Genomic DNA, 22,507 nt, shown 5'->3' with positions numbered 1-22,507 from the left:
TAGTGACATTTGTTTATGGGCATCATTAGTGTTTGCCTCATAGATGCTTAAAGTAAATGTTTCTTTCACCACAGCTGTTTGCAGTGCTGGAGTGAAAGAGGCAGTGATGGAGGATCTCAACACTCCTCCATGTGTCAAAAGTGATGGAGTCGTATCGACCTCTGGGACTAATGCAGCTGTTCTAACTGAAGAGTAAGTACTCACTCTCCACACATCACATACTCAATCTTTACATACATGTGCTGGAAGATTAAACTAGGTGACAATGTAACACTTTCTTTTCAGACTTTGGCAAGAGCTGAGGAATACACTGCCAAGCGATGTGAGTACGAATCTCTATCTCTCTGTCTTCCTCTCTGCCTGTGTGTCTGTCTGTCAGTATGTCTGTCTGCAAGATGAGCCTTTGGCCATGTCTGGTCAGACCTTCATAACAGTACATGTTCTTTGCATTGGCATTTTACTTCTTAAAGAAATAATCAGCTTAAGGTTAAAAAAAGTATTAATTAAAAATCATTAAGCTTTTGGATACTGATGAACGTTTTACACTTGGCTTTAACCTAACTAGATGAAAATGGAGGATTTGATTGCAGTGCTGCAAAAAATCTCAGCATGGGTCAAAGTAGCAGTGAAGGAGGTGGTTGCTCCAGGTTTTGAGTCAGGCCTGTTAGGGGTGAGGTCCTCAGGAGGAACCTGTATCTCCAGCAGCCCTCATGAGGTGGAGCATGGAGAGACACATGATTCTCCCTCTCAGATCAACTGCGGACCGACGAGCAGGCGTAGTCGTGCCCCTCGTCCTTTAATGTATGCTACCTTGTGCATGTAAGTTAATACTCAGTCTGAAGGTTGGTGGTGAGTATTCATTTGGAGTATTGATATGCTGAGTTATTTACTCAGTTAAACTCGGTCCACGGGCACTGAGTTTAACAGTTTTGGCTTAATTTCTAATGTCATCAAGCCTGTGATTCCTTTATGTATTTTATAGTTTATTGGGAAACTTTCCTACTTTCAGCAGGTATGATGAGTACTCAAGAAGCAGCACATCATCTTTTTCAAAGCCTCTCAGGGTCATCTTTGGCATCTCAGAGGACAGGATCTTCAGCCATATCTATGGAGAGGTCATGAGGGCCATTATGAATATGTTGCCACCTGAGATAAAGCATGTCGATATGAAAGAGACCAGCCGCGTCATGTCCGCTATTGTGGATGACTCCCTAAAGCAGGTGAAGGACTAAAATGTTTTAGTTCATTTATTCTATTATTTTTATTATTATTCATGTTTTCCTCCATAGTTGATGTGTTTATATATCTATTAGCAATATATGCAGTGTGAGACCAAGGCCAGTGATCAGTGACTACAATCTTGTTTACTACTCTTGCACATGTTGTTACTCTAGATTAACTCATGTCTTCTGGAGATTTATTGCAATACTGACCTCCATGAAGGTGTTACACTGCCTGTAAGCTACTTTGAGGACATCGCCCAAAATCTGATGCTTGCAGTTAAGACCAGGATGCTGGGATTTTTGGAATCCTGCACAATCACGAGTTGGTCAGCATCAGTACTGCTAAACTCCATCACCACCACAAAGAGCATTATTGAATGCCTATTGTCAGTGATTCCATTCTGTAAAGAGGAAATTGCTGGACAGCTAATTGGAAAGGATTTGTTTACATTTGTGAAGAAAAGGCTGGAGGTTTTGTGCATGAGGCAGATATTAACACCATCTGTCATGCATTTACAAGCCCTCAGTGACTTCATAATTTTAGACAGTTTTGAAGCAATTGGTGAAAAAGTTATCAGCAGTGGTGCCCTTGAGCAAAATGAGGAGTCTGAGTGTTCCTGGAAAGCACTGGACAGCATGCTCTCCATAGACTCCCTCAGGCAGTCCTCTCAGAAGCTCATCCCTATAGTGAGGAACTTGATGCTGGAAAGGATTGCGGCTCTGGACCAAGTAAAAGCACAAATGAGCTGCAAGGGGACTCGGTCAGTGTTGTCAGATACCTACCTTTCCAAGGAGGCACTCCAGTCAGGCATCGTGAGGAGCTTTGTGAACACAGCTACCGAAAAACTACTCCAACAAAGCCTTGGTCTGACGTCCTGCACCAAGCCTGACACTATATTTGGGCGCTACTGTTATGAAAGCATATCTGTGACGGAGGCTGACTTAGAAGTGGAGCAGTCACGACAGCGATGCTGCTCTGAGCTGTCAGCTGTGATTGCCCACACTGTGATCAGTGACCTCGCTGGCATCACCACCTCTAAGTCAGAACAGGACCGTACAGGCTCTGCTCTGCAGAGTGCTGCCCAGACGGTGGACGTGGGGCTGGAGAAGAAATCTTCTCGGTGGTTCAGGTGTCCAAGATTTCTGAAGCTGAGATTCAAGGTATCTGTTTTTAAAGTGTATTTATTCCCAGTCACACCATTAGCTTTAGACTCTGCTCTTCTGAATGATTTTCAACCATACATTTATGCTACCGTCAGAATCATATTTTGAATGATTTTTATCAAATTGTCTTCTCTTTTTAAAGAAACAGACAAACAAAGTGCGTGTTCACATGGAGGACCAGGTGGTGGACAAACATATTCCAGATGGTACGTGTTTTAGTATTTCTTTGGTGAAGTTTAATTCATGAGAGTATTATGCATAAAGAAGTGAGGGGTCCGTGGTATAGTAGTCTTCCATGGTTTAGTTGTCTTTCATGCTGCACAACTAATAGGGCATGAACAACAATAATGACAACAGCATGGAAGACTACACACAGCATCCCTCTCACACCGTCTATTTGCTTTGACCATTTCTTTGGCACATCTTTCCTCTTTAGCACCATCCACCTCTGACAAGACCATCCCTAAGCTCAGGAGAAAGTCGATGCGTACCAGACTGGCAACCGCTTTCTCCAAGATCTGCAGAAAATGAGGGAAAACACCTACTTATGTGATATTGCTGGAAGTAGAAAATGTGTTATTCAATTAAAATGGAAAAAAAAGAAAAACAGACTGCTTGATTGTGACACCTGCATGGCTACACATGACATTAAAGAGTTAGACTTCTTATTATGGTACAATTCCCATTTTTATTGTACAGAAACTAAAAAGTGAACCCTTTGATAAGCTTCTACAAAACAAGACTCTCAGTAGAAGGCAATATGCATGACTATTGTTGGCAGATTGGACGGATGATTTCAAGCCCAACAATTGTTAAAAAGTCTAAATTCAGTAATAACAGTACTGCACAGCAGCATCCCCACCCCCAAATAGCAAAATAACTACCAATAATATTCTAGTTGGACCCCATCATCTCATAGAGAGAAATAGGGACTATCGTATCTAAATAAATATAATAATAATAATGAAACTAATTTGTATAATAGTTTGTTAAGCAAGGTCTATGGTAATTTACAAAAAAAGGATATGAAAGGATAATAAAGCCTATATGTACCTGAGATCAATCACATCAGGAAGGTATTTGCCTGTAACGCTGGCGAGGGAGGCAGGACTCCGAGACGAGCATACATTTCAATGGCTTTTATTTAGCCAAGAAGCTGCACAGTTAGCGCCTCTGCTGATGTCTCCCGTCAAAAGGAAACTTCTGTGAATTGAATGAAAAATATTATATACTTATGTACCTTCAACACTAAAACTCCACAGTGTTGGGGCAAAATTTAAATTTGGTATTTCTGTAATCATATTCATCAGTATTCATATATGTATTGACCACTATTAGTAAGCAATGGAAAGGAAATCACTTTATTAAAGTATATTAAGAATATGTCAGGCCTCTGACACGTTGACCAGCTCTGCTCTGCAGGCCTATTCTCTCTCTCTCTCTCTCTCTCTCTCTCTCTCTCTTCACTTTCTCGTAGTACTCCTCGTGAGTTGAAGGCAGACAGTCCTGAAGGTCTCGGGCCTGTAGATAAGGGCGTCTGGTGTCAGAATGGTAGTATATCTGGCATGCCTGGAGAACCAGAGGAACAAGGAGGCTTTGGCCTGAGGACCCTGGCGGGGGAGGGGTGATACCATTGATCTATATTACTGGATTGGACATTGCCTGTTGCCGCTATAGCTAGTATAGCTAGTCCAATTTCCACTAATGCCCTGTTGGCCAACAGCACCAGTGGCGGTCGTTGTTAACCCGGGCCTCGACCGATCCGGTATGGAATTTCTGTTTTTGATTCGCATCATTTGATTTGGTGCAGTTTTTACACCGGATGCCCTTCCTAACGCAACCCTCCCTATTTATCCGGGCTTGGGACCGGCATTAAAATACACTGGTGTGTGCACCCTAGTGGCTAGGTTTTTTTTGCTAGGTTTTTTTGCAGTATTGTACTACTGCATTTTAAACAATGATAGTGTATTCCATTACGGCATCCTAAATTACACCTATATATTTTCTTGCCTATAGTAGGGAAAACAATGTAAAATTAGACCATGCATTTTGTATAAAAATATATTAACACAATCCTTGCCAATCAAAGTTATCACATTGTTCTGTATTTTTAAGTTAAAGGTTTGGTTGAGTGCGTGTATCTTGTTCATGTACGGTCCCTTGTGCTTTTAGTACGTTCTCTTAGTTCTGTTTTGTATTTAGATTTCGTGTTCGTGTATGGTTGTTTCTTGCGTCACGTGTGCCTGGTCATGTCAATGTATACTACTGTAAGTTGTGCTCTTGTGTTTAGTCCAGTCTAGTGCCTTTGTTGTTTCCACTGTCTTGGAGTTTAAGTGTGTGTACTCTGTTCGTCATGCCTCGTCGTTCGCGTTCTACTTGCGTGTCCTCAGGCAAGGTAGAACGCGTAATAAACTCTATGATTGTACAGTCTGCTTCGCAAATGTGTCCGCCCCTTGATGATACTACAGCCCCACCGTTACAGGATGGATGTAATAAGTCTGTGATTTTCTCATCTTCACAAATATGGAGGACAAAACATGACATAAAAATAAATAAATACATGTACAAATAAATCAGTATATACATAAACATATAAACGAATAAATAAATAAATGCACAAATAAAGTATTAAATACATGAATATATAAATAAATAAATGTACAAATAAATCCTTAAATACATAAATAAATGTATTTATTTCTGTATTTCTATATTTATCTATGTATTCATTTATACATTTATTTATTTATTTCCACGTGTATTTATTTATTTATTCATTTATTCCTGTATTTCCACATTTATTTATTTCTGTATTTCTGCGTTTGTGTGTTAATGAGGTGAACGGTGCTAGCCACACTCTAAAGCACAATTGGTCAGCCGGTGAATCAGACAAAAGCAACCGATTTCTTACAACTCGAACGTTAAGTGACTCTACTTGGTGACGCTATCCTTCAATTAAGCAATGGCTTCAAGTGGGAGACCACTGGCAGATCTTCTGCGGGATGTTGCAAACCAGCTTGAAAACAGTAAGTTTCTTCTGTTTGTTTCTCAGGTATAATAAACATTTCGATCTGAAAACATTACATTAAAGTGATTCACGAAAAGCTTAACGGCTGCTATATTAATCTAAACTGATCAAGCTAACTGGTGTTCAATATTTTGTGTAGCATCGCCCGCTACCGCAGCCGCACCAAATCCGCCTGCCACGTTATCGAAAACCATGACATAGTCAGGGGGCCATTTCTGAAAAGTGCTTCCATTAATACTTTTGCGGACATGTCAGGGTACAAGATGAGAACCTATTATTTTAGTCAGAAGGGACACACAGGTGAAATTCTAGAGTGGTTGTCAGGCTGAAAAAATGTTTTTATGACTTTTATGAGTAGGGGTGGGTATCACTACTGATTTCCCAGTTCGATTCGATTCCGATTCACAAGGTCCCCACTCAATTTGATTTTCGATTCAATTCGATTTTCGATTCAATTCGATCCGATTCAATATCGATTCTTGTAGGGAAATTTCAGTTACAATAAAAAGTGTAGTTTGAATGTGAAATGTTGTAATGATACAAGGAACACTCAAACTTTATTAAAATGTATTTAGATATTAGTGGTTATACTGTGAACAACAATTAATGCCCACTTCCACGTAGCTCCTTTACCAGAAAATGCATTGAAAGCGGTTTTGAACAGCCTTTTAAAGTGCAAATTAAGTTTTAGTTTTTTTTTTGTTTACATGTAACAAAAACGTTTATGAACATAGTTCTGTATATTGTAAACATTAAGGTCCAAAAACTAAGATTTATTCGTGACTGCTTTGTGACATCTTGGAAATTGTCAATTTTTTCTGCAAGAAAAGGAGCTGATCAACATGTTGAGGAGTGAGACAGCTCCTTTGTGCAGTAACAATATTGCCATCTGTTGAGAAAACTTCACAGCTTTATACCGTAATCGTAATCGCGGTGGCTCCGCCCGTGCACTGTTGCTTCACGACAACAGTGTGAAGCATGTACATACCTATTACACTCTGGGAGATAATAGCTTGAACATCAATAAAAATCAATATCCGCCTGAAGTGTACCACAGGGTTGCCAACTCTCACGCATTGAGCGTGAGACACACGCATTTGACCGCTTTCACACGCTCTCACGCCACACTTCCGATATCTCACGCCGAGAAAAAAAATCTAGTTTATTTACCTATGATCCATATCTATGATTCAGTGAGTTACTAGTTCGCTCTGGTGCCAACCACTGGCGATCGATCGATCGCGATATAACACTTAATTTGTGTCCATTTTACGTTCGCCACCATGTCCACATTTTCAGTCAAAGTCCTGAACAGGGATTTAACAGAAGACTTTGTGGTTTAATTTTGTTAAGAAGCATCACATGAACAGGAAAATTATTATTTTGAACATAATATGATACATATGATAATGTGATGTGGTTACCTGAGTATTCTTGCACCAAGCTGCTGAACCACAACCACATGCCCCACAGCAAAACATCCCACCTCTTCCACATCGGCACTGCCTAGTGCTGCACTGAGTTCCACTCTCCTTGCACCCACAGGTCGTCAGCTCCAAAGATCTTGCCTGTAATGGTTCTTTGGTTAAAAGCTTTGGTACCAGCACACCATCCTTCATATGCCAACCACAACTAGTTGGTGAGGGAAACTGTGGATGAGACACTAGTGATTGTTTCCAAATCTTTGTTTGATAGTGTGCCCTCATGAGGTGCAGAGACAAGGCATCCTTTGTTGGAGCTAAAGTATCCACATTGGCTTTCACCTTCCAAATCAGGGCACATTGAACCTCATGAATTGATTCACTGCTTGATTTTGGGTCATACAATTTACATACAAATTGTTCTGCCATGCGTAGAGTGTCTTGACTTGGCATTTCTTCCTCACCAAAGTTTTGAAGAAGATGAGGATACTGCTGGAACACTTTACATGCAGTCCTTTTTCCTATACCAGTGAACTGGCTAGTTGTATCACATCCGGTGATGGCATGAAATGCCAATAAACCATTGGTTATATTATATTGGTTGGTGACATGTGGTAATTTGATTTCATGCACTTTGATGAAGCAGGGTTTCTTGGCTGTTCCTGCCTTCATCCAAACCTCAGGACTCAAATGTTGTGCAAAGGCAAGCAGCAACACCAGAACATCTGTGTCTCTGCACTGAACGATGAGCCGCTGAAACCCCTTCACTGTTGCATGAGTATATTTGACCTCTGGTAAGTCCTGCTCTAAGCTCATTTGCTACATTATGTAAACAAATGGAATATGGATCATTTCCTCCTGATGGTGTACTCTGGTACTTCCTTAAGAATGCCCTGTAGCAGATAAGATGGCACTTGCCCTCTGCTGCAATCAAGTCATTGACTCCTGCAAGCCTTGGTCGTAATTCTGTGTCTTGCTGAGCTAGGTTAAGAATCTTTTCAGATGTACTCAAGACTTGGATGTTGCAAAGTTTGTCTCTGCTATCTTTTTGACAAAAGATACATTTTTCCCAAGTGACTGGAGATACTGATTGTCTAGTGGAGCGGGGGCAGAGGGTGCTCATAGGTTCCTGTGATGCACTAGCTTTTTCAAAACTCTTCTTTAAGGCGAGAAATGTAAGTGACATTGGTAAAAGCAGCATAACATGTTTTGTGCCACTTGATCTTGTCTGTTTCTGTGTCTAGGAATGCCTGGATTCGATTCAGAGCATCAGCATATTTCACATCTTTTGTATTTTGCTCTTTCACTTGCTCTGACTCTGATACAATTCAGGCCTTCATCAGATGGTTTTTTAAGCTGCTTATCTTTGCTGTACTTCCCATGGTCTTTTTGACAATTAAAACATTTCTGCCAATTCATACATCTTGCTATTGGATATTCAGGGGGTTCTAAGCTTACTGCTCCATCTATATCCATTTTTACTTATCTGAAAAGCAAGGAAATCAAGGAATAAACCCTTCTTTAGCCTGCTTGTATCTCCTTATGAGACAAAAATATGGATCATTTGTGCTGAGTAATATGCTATGCTAGTTAAAAAGGTGGTCAACACTTATATAGCAGAATGTAGAACAGAATATTATGCAGAAATAAATATCACCACTACACATCAACATGTAGTTATTACCAAGGTACATTACCTTAATTATCTAGCTGTGACGTTTAGCTAGTTTAGCTAATTTAGCTGAAAACAGGTTCTCCTACCTTTTCTGATATTTCGTGGTTAGATCTCGTTTGTTGTTGTAGACAATTGAAAATGAGTGAGATGTTGTTGTTGTTGTAGACAATTAGAAATTAGTGAAACTAATCAATGAATTCTTGTGAAAACACCTTCTGCGATGATCTCCATTGAATCTCTTTCTTCAGGCTTCATAGCACAGATGTGGTAACAAAACAGTGCCCCTGTGGCCCCTTTGGTATGCTTATTATTAATTTTATCAAAGGTTATATTTGCACATAAGATGGATTATATTGGAAGTATGTTCAAGAGTAGCCTACAGCAGGGGTTAAGAAGAGAAGAAAACACATAGGAAAAACTTCAGATTTTTGCCACTTTTAAAGATATAGTCATAAAATGGATAAAATTTCATTTTCCAAGCTGACAACCAGACTAGATTACATCCCTAGGGGTCAAATAATAATATTTTATAGGTTGTCAGCTTGTACCCTGAGATGTCCGCATCAGTTACAATGTCAGTTTTGGCCCCCTGACTAACACTCCGCCATCCCGTGGATGGTGGGTTTCTACAAACAAAAGTGCTGGATTACAAACTGGACTCCAAGTGGAACGTGCTCATTAAATACGAACATATTAAACCCAACATTTGTCAAATATGTATATATTAATTAGGTAAGTGACCGGGTTACCAACTCTCACGCATTGCGCGTGAGACACACGCATTTGTCTTCACACGCTCACACGCCACACATTTGATATCTCACGCCAAAAAAATATCTAGGTTATTTACCTCTGATCCATATCTATGATTCAATGAGTTACTAGTTCGCTCTGGCGCCAACCACTGGCGATCGATCGATCGCAATATAACACTTAATTCGTGTCCAATTTTACATTTTTTGGGAACGAGATAATTAACGCGTGGGAACGACGCCTCGACACTGTGGAGTTTTAGTGTTGAAGGTACATGTTCAATTTACTATCTTGATAAATTCAAGAGATTTTTAAGTATATAATATTTTTTCATTCAGTTCACAGAGGTTTCCTTTTGACGGGAGACATCAGCAGAGGCGCTAACTGTGCAGCTTCTTGGCTAAATAAAAGCCATTGAAATGTATGCTCGTCTCGGAGTCCTGCCTCCCTCGCCAGCGTTACAGGCAAATACCTTCCTGATGTGATTGATCTCAGGTACATATAGGCTTTATTATCCTTTCATATCCTTTTTTTGTAAATTACCATAGACCTTGCTTAACAAACTATTATACAAATTAGTTTCATTATTATTATATTTATTTGTTTAGATACGATAGTCCCTATTTCTCTCTATGAGATGATGGGGTCCAACTAGAATATTATTGGTAGTTATTTTGCTATTTGGGGGTGGGGATGCTGCTGTGCAGTACTGTTATTACTGAATTTAGACTTTTTAACAATTGTTGGGCTTGAAATCATCCGTCCAATCTGCCAACAATAGTCATGCATATTGCCTTCTACTGAGAGTCTTGTTTTGTAGAAGCTTATCAAAGGGTTCACTTTTTAGTTTCTGTACAATAAAAATGGGAATTGTACCATAATAAGAAGTCTAACTCTTTAATGTCATGTGTAGCCATGCAGGTGTCACAATCAAGCAGTCTGTTTTTCTTTTTTTTCCATTTTAATTGAATAACACATTTTCTACTTCCAGCAATATCACATAAGTAGGTGTTTTCCCCTCATTTTCTGCAGATCCTGGAGAAAGCTGTTGCCAGTCTGGTACGCATCGACTTTCTCCTGAGATTAGGGATGTTCTTGTCAGAGGTGGATGGTGCTAAAGAGGAAAGATGTGCCAAAGAAATGGTCAAAGCAAATAGACGGTGTGAGAGGGATGCTGTGTGTAGTCTTCCATCCTGTTGTCATTATTGTTGTTCATGCCTTGTTAGTTGTGCAGCATGAAAGACAACTAAACCATGGAAGACTACTATACCACGGACTCCTCACTTCTTTATGCATAATACTCTCATGAATTAAACTTCACCAAAGAAATACTAAAACACGTACCATCTGGAATATGTTTGTCCACCACCTGGTCCTCCATGTGAACACGCACTTTGTTTGTCTGTTTCTTTAAAAAGAGAAGACAATTTGATAAAAATCATTCAAAATATGATTCTGACGGTAGCATAAATGTATGGTTGAAAATCATTCAGAAGAGCAGAGTCTAAAGCTAATGGTGTGACTGGGAATAAATACACTTTAAAAACAGATACCTTGAATCTCAGCTTCAGAAATCTTGGACACCTGAACCACCGAGAAGATTTCTTCTCCAGCCCCACGTCCACCGTCTGGGCAGCACTCTGCGGAGCGGAGCCTGTACGGTCCTGTTCTGACTGAGAGGTGGTGATGCCAGCGAGGTCACTGATCACAGTGTGGGCAATCACAGCTGACAGCTCAGAGCAGCATCGCTGTCGTGACTGCTCCACTTCTAAGTCAGCCTCCGTCACAGATATGCTTTCATAACAGTAGCGCCCAAATATAGTGTCAGGCTTGGTGCAGGACGTCAGACCAAGGCTTTGTTGGAGTAGTTTTTCGGTAGCTGTGTTCACAAAGCTCCTCACGATGCCTGACTGGAGTGCCTCCTTGGAAAGGTAGGTATCTGACAACACTGACCGAGTCCCCTTGCAGCTCATTTGTGCTTTTACTTGGTCCAGAGCCGCAATCCTTTCCAGCATCAAGTTCCTCACTATAGGGATGAGCTTCTGAGAGGACTGCCTGAGGGAGTCTATGGAGAGCATGCTGTCCAGTGCTTTCCAGGAACACTCAGACTCCTCATTTTGCTCAAGGGCACCACTGCTGATAACTTTTTCACCAATTGCTTCAAAACTGTCTAAAATTATGAAGTCACTGAGGGCTTGTAAATGCATGACAGATGGTGTTAATATCTGCCTCATGCACAAAACCTCCAGCCTTTTCTTCACAAATGTAAACAAATCCTTTCCAATTAGCTGTCCAGCAATTTCCTCTTTACAGAATGGAATCACTGACAATAGGCATTCAATAATGCTCTTTGTGGTGGTGATGGAGTTTAGCAGTACTGATGCTGACCAACTCGTGATTGTGCAGGATTCCAAAAATCCCAGCATCCTGGTCTTAACTGCAAGCATCAGATTTTGGGCGATGTCCTCAAAGTAGCTTACAGGCAGTGTAACACCTTCATGGAGGTCAGTATTGCAATAAATGTCCAGAAGACATGAGTTAATCTAGAGTAACAACATGTGCAAGAGTAGTAAACAAGATTGTAGTCACTGATCACTGGCCTTGGTCTCACACTGCATATATTGCTAATAGATATATAAACACATCAACTATGGAGGAAAACATGAATAATAATAAAAATAATAGAATAAATGAACTAAAACATTTTAGTCCTTCACCTGCTTTAGGGAGTCATCCACAATAGCGGACATGACGCGGCTGGTCTCTTTCATATCGAGATGCTTTATCTCAGGTGGCAACATATTCATAATGGCCCTCATGACCTCTCCATAGATATGGCTGAAGATCCTGTCCTCTGAGATGCCAAAGACGACCCTGAGAGGCTTTGAAAAAGATGATGTGCTGCTTCTTGAGTACTCATCATACCTGCTGAAAGTAGGAAAGTTTCCCAATAAACTATAAAATACATAAAGGAATCACAGGCTTGATGACATTAGAAATTAAGCCAAAACTGTTAAACTCAGTGCCCGTGGACCGAGTTTAACTGAGTAAATAACTCAGCATATCAATACTCCAAATGAATACTCACCACCAACCTTCAGACTGAGTATTAACTTACATGCACAAGGTAGCATACATTAAAGGACGAGGGGCACGACTACGCCTGCTCGTCGGTCCGCAGTTGATCTGAGAGGGAGAATCATGTGTCTCTCCATGCTCCACCTCATGAGGGCTGCTGGAGATACAGGTTCCTCCTGAGGACCTCACCCCTAACAGGCCTGACTCAAAACCTGGAGCAACCACCTCCTTCACTGCTACTTTGACCCATGCTGAGATTTTTTGCAGCACTGCAATCAAATCCTCCATTTTCATCTAGTTAGGTTAAAGCCAAGTGTAAAACGTTCATCAGTATCCAAAAGCTTAATGATTTTTAATTAATACTTTTTTTAACCTTAAGCTGATTATTTCTTTAAGAAGTAAAATGCCAATGCAAAGAACATGTACTGTTATGAAGGTCTGACCAGACATGGCCAAAGGCTCATCTTGCAGACAGACATACTGACAGACAGACACACAGGCAGAGAGGAAGACAGAGAGATAGAGATTCATACTCACATCGCTTGGCAGTGTATTCCTCAGCTCTTGCCAAAGTCTGAAAAGAAAGTGTTACATTGTCACCTAGTTTAATCTTCCAGCACATGTATGTAAAGATTGAGTATGTGATGTGTGGAGAGTGAGTACTTACTCTTCAGTTAGAACAGCTGCATTAGTCCCAGAGGTCGATACGACTCCATCACTTTTCCCACATGGAGGAGTGTTGAGATCCTCCATCACTGCCTCTTTCACTCCAGCACAGCAAACAGCTGTGGTGAAAGAAACATTTACTTTAAGCATCTATGAGGCAAACACTAATGATGCCCATAAACAAATGTCACTAAAAACATAAATTATGGAAAATTATACTGTTATGAATAAATAACCGTATAATGCATCACGTTTTGGTAACATGTCATCACGCTAAATCTCACCTGAAAACCATCTGCTATGGTCTTTCTTTGCCTGCTTGCTTTCCACGCCGGGGGCAGACACATCACAGCCCTCTGCAGGAAGCTCTTCTGCTGGCCCAGCTTTCTTAGACTGTAGTAGAGAAAATGAAGAAAAAATGAATTTCATGATTACCGATTTTGCATTTCTCAAAATCCTCCACAAGGTGGCGTTATTAGAATTGTTGTGTACGCGCTAAAAAGGGAGGAAACTGGTGACGCTTTACGAGTGTCCCATAGAAAACTATTGATTTTCTCATGCAGGCCTATATATAAACTTACTGACATGGGTAAACATAGCGTGAAGAAATAATTGACGACATCATGTTAAAGTAGGCTACATTATGCGTTAAACACGTTGTAGAATGCTACCCTTTCCTGTGAAGATAATACAGGCTGCGGACATCCGCGCAGACACGATAGGGGGAATACGAACATTTTATAATTTAGATTTTTTTTCAACCCCGCTGGACTCTCAAGGAGATAATATTAATCGATCTTAATAATGACCTCAGATGGTTAATAACCAATATTAATTGGTTACACATCTTAAATGTGATAAGAGGCCGTAAAATGAAGTAACTGGGATGTAACCGGATAATTAATGTTAATCTGGCTCTCGTTCATTCATTTTCTGATTCGTTCACTGAACGTACTGTCACCCAGAGAACTGTTGCTAAGGACGTGATTCACGTTTGCACTGCCACTCACTCACATTTTCTTTTTGATTGCACATTTAAGTTGATATTTTCATCTGAATGTACAGTTTTTATCTTAATGTTGCTCTTAAATTAATATTTATTTTGCACTCAGTTGTAGGTTAGCTCATACTTATTTTTTGTATTATGTTACAGTGATCCTGCGACAGTTCGTGCTTCAGCTTTTGTGAATTCACTCTTTCACGGGTTTTAATAAGATATTAATGGGAAAAATAATTCGCGGGTCATCACTTTTTCGCCGGTTGTCTGCGGAATTCGATCGGCGGAAAATATATATATTTTATGATTTTTTTACATGACAAAATCCCAAAATGTATAAAAATATATTATAAGTATTAATTCTAACAATTAACAAGGAATGTTATAAATAATAAAACAGTACGAATTATAGTAAATAGTGCATATTTACTCTCGGAAACGAGAACCACCATCACACACATGCACAGAACAGTGTGGGAATGGTTATTAAGTGAACGGGAAAGGTTTGTGTAAAGGCGTGGGGAGGGTTTATAAAGCCTTAATATAGTGTATAAAAACTTAAATAATAATTATACCGTTTCTATTTTCGGTTATTGCGGGTAGTTCTGGAATCTCCAGAATGCGATAAAGGAGGCATTACTGTATTTGTAATGTAATTTATATTTTATAATAATTTATATTTTATAAACCCAACATTTATAAATTTTCTACAACACTCTCCTGGTCCATGAGGCCGTGAACTAAACTGAAACATGAACCGTTCAGCCGTGTATCCGAAACGACATGTGGTAGTATAAAGAAACACCCCTCAAAAACAGGGGAACATTTACCTGATGAATTTTAATGTTGCATTGTGTTCCAGGTTTGAAAGTGCTGGAATTTAGGCTAAAGTACTTGAAAATGCTCGACTGAGAAGCTCTCTCGAACTTACTCGGACTAAAGTGAGATTATGGAAAAAGCTCAAAGGAACATGAACTTACCCTCATCATTTGTCTAAACACGATCACTTGGAATAGTCACTCTTTTACTCGCACAATATAACGCTGAAACGCTGTAGTAGCTACTTCAACTTCAGTGACGATCTGTGGTTTAAACGCGTCTGTGGCGACTTTTATGGGGTTGTTAAGCTGTGACGCATCATCTTTGCGAAACGTCACGTCCGGGTCCAAACACTCGCTGCATTGAGTCCCTTAATATGCCGCAGTGCTGTGTGCCCTGCTGTTTTAACAGATCCGAGTCTAAAACAACGACCCTTTTGTCTTTCTACCGCTTTCCTTGCAATGAGAAAGAGAGAAGAAAATGGGTGCAGTTGATAAGGTAAGTTCTATTTCTAAAAAAAATCTTGACAGTGCCTCCGTGGGCGCTAATGCTAGCTAGCTAACCCCACAGAGAAAAAAAAGCCAACTTGCCCCTTTTTGGATTGCTTGATATTCTAGCTATGGGTTTAATACAATGTTTCTTGCCACATACAGATATTTTAGTTCTTGTTTTGTTTTATTTATTGTCCAGCTAAAGTAAAGCTAAAGTAAAGATAGCTCTGGTTAACTTAGCTAGTGGCGCTAACACTAGCTAGATTAGCTAGCTCGTAAAAGGCAACACCAGGATATCTTTTTGGATATCCTTGATATATTGTATGGATACACACACAACGGTTAGCTGATCAGGAGTGTCCGTAAAAATACCAAGCAAAAATACAGCTGATGCTACTGTTGCATCCTATATTTACCTTTTTCAGTATGCATATACATTACTGCTTAGCCCGTTTCCATTAGTTTATTACTGCCGTACACTTACCATACATAATTCTCACATTTTATTGCAATATATATATATATATACACACACAATTTTATAAGGTCCTTATTTCTTTAGCACTTTGTTAGAGGAACCCAAGTAAGCTGTGACTAATGATTAATGATAATTTTTTCTTCTTTTACAGACGTGAAAACTTCACCCCAAACTGCAACTCCAGGGTGTGTAGTTGGCACTTTCCCAATGGCAAAGCTGCTGGACCATCGCGATTCGCTTGGAACCAGGGAAAGGCTTTTCATTTTCCTGACCACCCCAGCAATCCCCCTAAGCAGAAGAAGCAGATTGTCCCTTCCAGTGATGATGCAACAGACACAGGACACACAGCTGACATGGCAACCCCACAAACCCCTACTACATCCCAACCAAGTCTTGTCATGCTTGAGGTTGAGAATGACATGCTTAGAGAAGAGAACAAAAAATTGAAAGAACAGTTGGAGAAACAAAAGCAAACCTTTTCTTTCAGTCAGATTTCCTCCCATCCTAACAAAGTCCAATACTACACTGGATTACCTGATGCTGCCACAGTATTTTTTTTGGAAGCACTTCTTTCTAGATTTGAGCTACAGTATCATTCTGATTGGACTGTCCAAATTATGCCCCTTATTGATCAGTTACTCCTTACTTTGATGAAGCTTAAATTGAATTGTGGCCATGTAGACCTTGCAACAAGGTTTAATTGTAGCACAGCAACTGTAACTAACATCTTTACCACCATCATCTGTGCTCTGTATGATATTTTGTGCAATGATATCTCCTGTGCAAGGATACATGTGGAGCGGTCTATTCAGAGTCTGAAACTGTTTTGCATTTTGGACCACATCCCTTACCAGTACAGGAAAAATATTAACAAGATACTGAAAGTATGTGTGTGTCTTACAAATTTGCAAACCCCAATTCTCCGTGAAATTCAATGAAATATCTGATGTATGTAAATCAGTTAGCAGGACAGTGGCAAATTAAAACATGTTTACAATTATTGTGACTGAAGAATGATTTACACAACTTTGCAGAAAACCTTTATTAAAAAAGTAAAACCAGATTAAAATGTTTGTCTTTTTTACATTCAGGAACATGTTAGTGTTGTGATGTGCTACAACCTAATTCACTATAACTCAATCTGCACTTGTAATGCATTGAATAATTAACTTAGAATGTGTGGTAGGAAAATATCCTTATAAAAATGTTCGAGAATGTCAATGTTAAGCACCCATGTTAGGTCTTTGAGCACTGGGAGAATGACCAGGTCAAGAGGAGTCCATACAAGTAGATGACAACAGTTAGCTTTGGTCAGATGTAGGTTGCCTTGGATCTGATGCCAATAGTGGTGAGTTTGTTTTAGTTTGAGGGAACTTGTCTCTTCATCCAGCTCTAGAAAAAAAGTCTCTCTTACTCTCTGCTGCCTGCTGGACAGTCTTAGTTCTGGCGGACCATGGGCATTTCACCTCAATGATGCAGTCATCAGACACTGTCCCATCTGGAGATCCACCAAGTAGACCACTGTCAGACAGGAACAATCCCCTCTCCTGGATCACCACACCAGCGTCCGCTGTGTACTGCTGCTTTGCCCGCGACTCATGTAGGATTCCCCAATCACATGCCTTTAATAAAAACACAGTCACTTACTCTTAGATACACATAACTTAAGTTGAAATATTCATGAAGACCCACAACTTACTTTAGATCCTTCTTTGAGGTTGTACTGGCCAAGCAGTGTTTTGAATAAGGAAGGGAGGTAAGATTTCCGCTGAACTGCTGCCAAGACCAAACCAAAATTACTTGCCGTGATTCGTTTCTTGCGATATGCTGACCTGTTATACATAAAAACAAAACAAAGAAATCAATATATAATTAGTTACATGTTAAAATACCACACATGCACAATGTCCCACAAATTAAGACAACAAATTACAACCATGTCTAAATTATGTGTACGGGTTGTCAAGCTGCTTACTTAATTTATGCTTTGCATACATTTTGTTAAGTTGCATTTCTTACCATAATGGGTTCTTTGCTTGCCTAACTGTAGCTCCCTCAATCTGTTGCTTCTCCTCAGTGGTGACGGCGAGTGATGATAGCACATAAAGAGCCTTGTCCTCAGCCTGGCCATAACCTGGGCTGCTCACTAGCCCATCAAATGTCTTGATGGGGAGAGATGTCTAGATTTAAAGTTAAGCACATAGTGTTGAGATTTAGGTTAGGTGCCAACATATTTTGGTGCATACAAAGCACCTGTAAATAAAATATGAAATTCTATGTGAAATTGTTTTTGGGTGCAGAGAATCATAAGTGCAAACTTGTCTAATTTCCATGGGTTTACACATTTCTATGTATTGTAAGTCATGTGTCAAACCATGATCTTGACATTAAACAACAATATGTAATCGCTTTATCCCAGTCAAAATACTCAATGTAGTGCAATTGTGCTGTTTCTGGTAATGTGAAGGGCATATTGGAGTACAAAATACAGAAGTCATACCTGAGGCGGTTCAGAACTCAAAATCCACCCCATTCCAGTAAAACGCCCAAGCTGTGACAAAGATGCCAGGGCCCATTCCTTGTCATGTTGTGTGACAGGTCTTTTGATTCCAGCTTAAATAAAATGGAGTAACATTAGTAATTATGACTTATTTTATTACACACCTTTAATTGTAGATTTTTAAAACATGCAATATACACTATAGTCTCTCTCTAGTCTGCTCTAAAATAGATTAACAAATTGTGAGAGTTTATCAGAACTATTCAATTAATAAAAGTTAATCTCACAAAATTCAATGGCTTTGAAATTACATGGTTCAGGTGTGTTGCCAGCAGGCTGAATGTGAGGGGCTGAATGTCCTCCAGGACCAGGTTTGGAAACCGCAACTTAAAACTGCATAGCGTTAAGCTAATAAACCATGCAACATTGACATCAATTGCAAATTATTTACTAACCTCGTGATGTGGATGGGGCCATCTCAGATACTCTCTTGGCTGCAATTTCGTCCGTTTTCGGTGTCTTCGCCCTTTTCCACACGCATTCCACATCGGTGCGGGACATGTTTTTCTCCACCCAAATCAACAAGGCTGCCATATGATGGCACTTGTCTTTACCGATTGGGCAAACGCAGCTGCTGTACCTCACTGCCTGACCCTCAACGTGTACCTGTATTAAACGTTATTTGACCCATACTCACTTCAGTCACCACACCTCAACCTCAATTCACCTCAACTCACCTCAACCTCGTAAATCGTCTTTTTCATGGACGCCTGGACTCTACCCCTAAATATACCACCTGGGAGAACAGATACACTTAGTACTCTATTGGAGTTGAAAGAGTTTAGACCTTTTTTAACCCTCAATGGTGCCTCACTAAAGAACGAAGTTATCGTAAACAGGTTTACAGGCTCCGCCATCCTTGTTTGTTTGGACCCGGAAGCGGCTGAAACGTCATGCGTGTCGTCACACTTAACAAGTGGTTAGCCACAGCAGTGACACATGATCAGTGCGCAGCAGGAACGGCACTCCATACACATACGGTCGAAAGTGTCTCAGGCCCTCTACCGCCAACAGCTTGTGTCGCGTCATGCAGTAATTCCTCTCTGCTCCGAACCATCTTGAACCTGGGACTGTACAGCTCCCAGACCATGGTCACTCGCATCGGTGTCAATCATTTACTATCTCACGATTCAATTCGATTCCGATTTTGGGGGCCACGGTTCGATTCAAAATTGATTATTGATTCTAAATGATTTTCAATTCAAAAAACGATTTAATTTATAAAAATATCTGCTTCAGTCTATAAAATCTACATGATCTACTACAGTCTGCTTTGCAAGACAGAATGACAAATACAGAAAATTAAGTGTCTTTCACATTTAATTAACAAAAATAAAGTGCTTTGGTAAAATAAAATGGTTTTTGTTGTGTTACCAAAATTCTTGAGCTTAATTTTGCGAGCTATCAGGGCTGGCTCGGATGCAGTTCCCCCAGCCGTTGCTAGGGGCACCAGAGTCAGTCCCAGACTAAACCGGCATAACCATACACAGCCAGGTCCTGCTTTCTCTGTGATTGCTTATCGTTTAATGGTCTCGCCACCTCTCTCTGTTATGCTTTCTCTTTACTTATTTGAGTATCTATCTCCTGCGTCGCTTCCTGACTCATCTCACGTTATCCCAATCCTGTATTTCTTCCTATCCGTTTTGCCTTTATTTTTGGGAACGGTTTTATTTTGCTGCTGCGTTTTTTGCCAGTTACTTCTGCTGGCATCCTTGGTTTCATTTTCGCGTTGCATTTATCCGCGCTGTTTTTTAGTTACTGTTGTTATTTGGTTTCTGCACGTTTTCCTCTCGCTAATACATGTGACGAGTGTCAAACATCTTGATCTTGCGAGCCGGCACTTGGGTCTACCCTTCTCTATATTATTTCTCACCCTTCTCTATATTAACACTCCCGTGCTCACCGCGTTACACAAGCCTTGCACACGAGCTACATTGTGTCCAGTTTGGTCTTCCCCAGCATTCGGTAAAAACCAAAATGAACCCATATTTTTGCCTTAAATGAAGACCGAACAGGTTGAATATCTCTTTCCTCCATCTGTTTTGAATCTTTTCCGCACATGAGTGTGCCCCAGAACCTGCGCGCGTAATTTTGTAATTACACACCGCGAGACTTCACCATGACTTAGAATCGATTTTGGGACATTTAAGATCGATTCTGAATCACAGTAAATATATTTTAATCAATTTACATTTATTTTAATAAATTTTTTGGCACACCTCTAGTGTCAATGACCAGTATCAGCAGTGTGGGGGCAGCAATGTCCGCAAAGCCCTTAACGAGCTGCTGGTAATAGGATGCAAAACCCAAGAAACTACGCACTTGTCACACCGTGCGGGGATGAGCCATTCTCGGATCGCAGCTGTCTTGCCGGGGTCAGACGCGATACCCTCCCCGCTCACTACATGCCTGAGGAAAGTGATATGACGCTGCAGGAAGCAGCACTTCACCGGGTTGAGGGAAAGGTTTGCCTCCTTTACGAGGCCTAACACCAACTCCAGGTGTTCGAAACCAGCGGCATGAACCAAAACATTGTCTAGATACACAACGCATTTTTTCTTGGGGACTCCAGACAGGATGCGCTCCATCAGGCACTCAAACATAGCCGGAGCGTTACACAGCCCGAACGGGAGGGCCGTGAACTGCCACAGCCCTGTGCCGATTGAGAATGCCGTTTTGTCTCTAGCCGAGTCAGCCAAGGGGTCCTGCCAGTAACTGCTGCACAGTTCTAGCAAGCAGAATCAGTTGGACCCAGCTGCTCTAGGGTGTTGTCAACATGGGGAATTGGGTAAGAATCGACTTTGGTGACCACGTTTAGGCAACGGTAGTCCACGCAGAATCTTGAGGTGTCGTCCTTTTTCACAAAGACCATGGGTGTGGACCACGAGCTACTTGATGGTTTGATGACGACTGCATCAGCCATTTCGTGAATCTGGTACACGAGCCCCGTTCTGGAACATTCACGCTTGTTGGCTGCGAACAACCCCCTGAAACGCTCCAACAGCTCCCAGAGTAGCTGTCCCTGTGCCACAGACAGATCCATGCTACTACGCAGCCACAGCTCGCAAATCGGATCTGCGGCTGCGTGTTAATCTTCGCTTGGCGTGTAATCCAAGCGCACAAACGTGTGACTGTTGCATTACCCTCATACACATTTACTTGTCAACAATTCAGCATCAGGGTCCCGCTATTAAAGTACGGCCCCTGCATGTTCCAAAAAGTCACTCCTCAGGATGCAAGGGTTCTTAAAATCCCCCACCCAGAAGACTTGGCTCCAAGGCCCCTGTCCAAAGTCAAACGTCACTTTGGAGTGCCCCACTAGTTCAAATCGGTCACTGGTTACTGTAGTCAACCCAGCGTGCCCACGTGTAACAGTTGAATCCCCCCCCAATCGTCAGTCAACAGATCAGGCCCGAGTAACAATACCGACGACCCAGTGTCGATAAGCGCATTAGCAAAGTTATCACCAACCTTACATTTAGAGGCTCCCGGGTGGCTCAGGTTTTCATTTTCGATCCAATGACGCATTACATTGGATCACCTTGTGACCGTGCTCTCCACAGCATCAGCAGGATAGCAGCTTGCTTGCTGGGCTGTTGCGGAGTTGTGGTGCCATATTCCAGTCATTGTCGAGTCACCTCGTCCACCACAGCGTCGAGTGTGCTTGGGTTTGCTAGCCAGACGTTTCCTCAGGTCGCCCGGCTCCAACGCGCGGACAAAGTGGTCCAACGAGGTGAGTAGAGTATTCAACAATTTTACTCAAGTAAAAGTACTGTTACTTGAACCAAATTTTACTCAAGTAAAAGTATGCATCCAAAAATTTACTTGAGTAAAAGTAAAAAAGTACTTAAAAGCTACTCAAGTAGTGAGTAAATCCATGAGTACTGTCTCGTGTCAATAAATTACATCATGGGAAATTGAATTACTGGAAACAATGACTTTTAATGATAACAAAAATAATTTATTAAAAATAAATATAACATATAAAAATTATTTATTATAAATAATATGTATTTTTGTTTGTTCCTAATTATTAGGCCTGTGTAACATTAATGTGTTCCACAAAGGCACTAACTGATGAGACTGTCAGCCAATACGTGTAGCTACAACTTGACGCCAACTGAATCAATTTATAGCAAACCTAATCACCATAT

The 22,507-nt window shown here is 40.7% G+C and overlaps 4 protein-coding genes across 4 annotated transcripts; 2 read left to right on the top strand and 2 right to left on the bottom strand.

Annotated features, from left to right (window-relative positions):
* Positions 1 to 211: 211 nt before the first annotated feature.
* Positions 212 to 2,918, top strand: LOC143487029 (uncharacterized). The gene is made up of 4 exons (XM_076986333.1): positions 212 to 1,220; positions 1,395 to 2,384; positions 2,530 to 2,593; positions 2,824 to 2,918. The coding sequence occupies exons 1-4, from the start codon at positions 1,119 to 1,121 to the stop codon at positions 2,916 to 2,918; spliced, it is 1,251 nt and encodes a 416-aa protein (XP_076842448.1). The 5' UTR covers positions 212 to 1,118.
* A 7,341-nt stretch (positions 2,919 to 10,259) lies between these two features.
* LOC143487053 (uncharacterized) lies at positions 10,260 to 15,110 on the bottom strand. The gene is made up of 9 exons (XM_076986361.1): positions 14,986 to 15,110; positions 13,293 to 13,401; positions 13,010 to 13,127; positions 12,880 to 12,916; positions 12,383 to 12,636; positions 11,982 to 12,192; positions 10,818 to 11,807; positions 10,609 to 10,672; positions 10,260 to 10,378 (listed from the first exon to the last, which is right to left on the bottom strand). Exons 1-9 carry the CDS (start codon positions 14,992 to 14,994, stop codon positions 10,284 to 10,286), a joined length of 1,887 nt encoding a protein of 628 aa, XP_076842476.1. The 5' UTR covers positions 14,995 to 15,110; the 3' UTR covers positions 10,260 to 10,283.
* A 27-nt stretch (positions 15,111 to 15,137) lies between these two features.
* On the top strand, positions 15,138 to 16,868 carry LOC143487050 (uncharacterized). The gene is made up of 2 exons (XM_076986359.1): positions 15,138 to 15,322; positions 15,945 to 16,868. Exons 1-2 carry the CDS (start codon positions 15,201 to 15,203, stop codon positions 16,729 to 16,731), a joined length of 909 nt encoding a protein of 302 aa, XP_076842474.1. The 5' UTR covers positions 15,138 to 15,200; the 3' UTR covers positions 16,732 to 16,868.
* On the bottom strand, positions 16,821 to 22,151 carry LOC143487051 (uncharacterized). The gene is made up of 5 exons (XM_076986360.1): positions 18,749 to 22,151; positions 18,294 to 18,406; positions 17,813 to 17,973; positions 17,493 to 17,625; positions 16,821 to 17,415 (listed from the first exon to the last, which is right to left on the bottom strand). Exons 1-5 carry the CDS (start codon positions 18,885 to 18,887, stop codon positions 17,176 to 17,178), a joined length of 786 nt encoding a protein of 261 aa, XP_076842475.1. The 5' UTR covers positions 18,888 to 22,151; the 3' UTR covers positions 16,821 to 17,175.
* Positions 22,152 to 22,507: the final 356 nt, after the last annotated feature.

The sequence above is a fragment of the Brachyhypopomus gauderio genome, unplaced genomic scaffold, assembly GCF_052324685.1.
Source record: "Brachyhypopomus gauderio isolate BG-103 unplaced genomic scaffold, BGAUD_0.2 sc46, whole genome shotgun sequence".
In the NCBI taxonomy this organism is placed as follows: Eukaryota; Metazoa; Chordata; class Actinopteri; order Gymnotiformes; family Hypopomidae; genus Brachyhypopomus; species Brachyhypopomus gauderio.
The sequence above is the reverse complement of the archived record's forward strand: the minus strand, read 5'-3'. Positions and strand labels throughout refer to the sequence as shown.

Bases quoted from the DNA above. Each gene is read 5' to 3' on its own strand.
- LOC143487029 (XM_076986333.1), top strand. From the start codon at position 1,119: ATGAGGGCCATTATGAATATGTTGCCACCTGAGATAAAGCATGTCGAT. The intron at 1,221-1,394 runs GTGAAGGACTAA...TTGTTACTCTAG, and splicing joins TGGATGACTCCCTAAAGCAG to ATTAACTCATGTCTTCTGGA. The intron at 2,594-2,823 runs GTACGTGTTTTA...TTTCCTCTTTAG, and splicing joins GGACAAACATATTCCAGATG to CACCATCCACCTCTGACAAG.
- LOC143487051 (XM_076986360.1), bottom strand. From the start codon at position 18,887: ATGGCAGCCTTGTTGATTTGGGTGGAGAAAAACATGTCCCGCACCGAT. The intron at 17,974-18,293 runs GTATGACTTCTG...CTTTAAATCTAG, and splicing joins TGAGTTCTGAACCGCCTCAG to ACATCTCTCCCCATCAAGAC. The intron at 17,416-17,492 runs GTAAGTTGTGGG...TTTTTATTAAAG, and splicing joins ACCTCAAAGAAGGATCTAAA to GCATGTGATTGGGGAATCCT.
- LOC143487050 (XM_076986359.1), top strand. From the start codon at position 15,201: ATGCCGCAGTGCTGTGTGCCCTGCTGTTTTAACAGATCCGAGTCTAAA. The intron at 15,323-15,944 runs GTAAGTTCTATT...CTTCTTTTACAG, and splicing joins AAATGGGTGCAGTTGATAAG to ACGTGAAAACTTCACCCCAA.
- LOC143487053 (XM_076986361.1), bottom strand. The intron at 12,917-13,009 runs GTAAGTACTCAC...CTTTCTTTTCAG, and splicing joins GCAGCTGTTCTAACTGAAGA to ACTTTGGCAAGAGCTGAGGA. The intron at 11,808-11,981 runs GTGAAGGACTAA...TTGTTACTCTAG, and splicing joins TGGATGACTCCCTAAAGCAG to ATTAACTCATGTCTTCTGGA.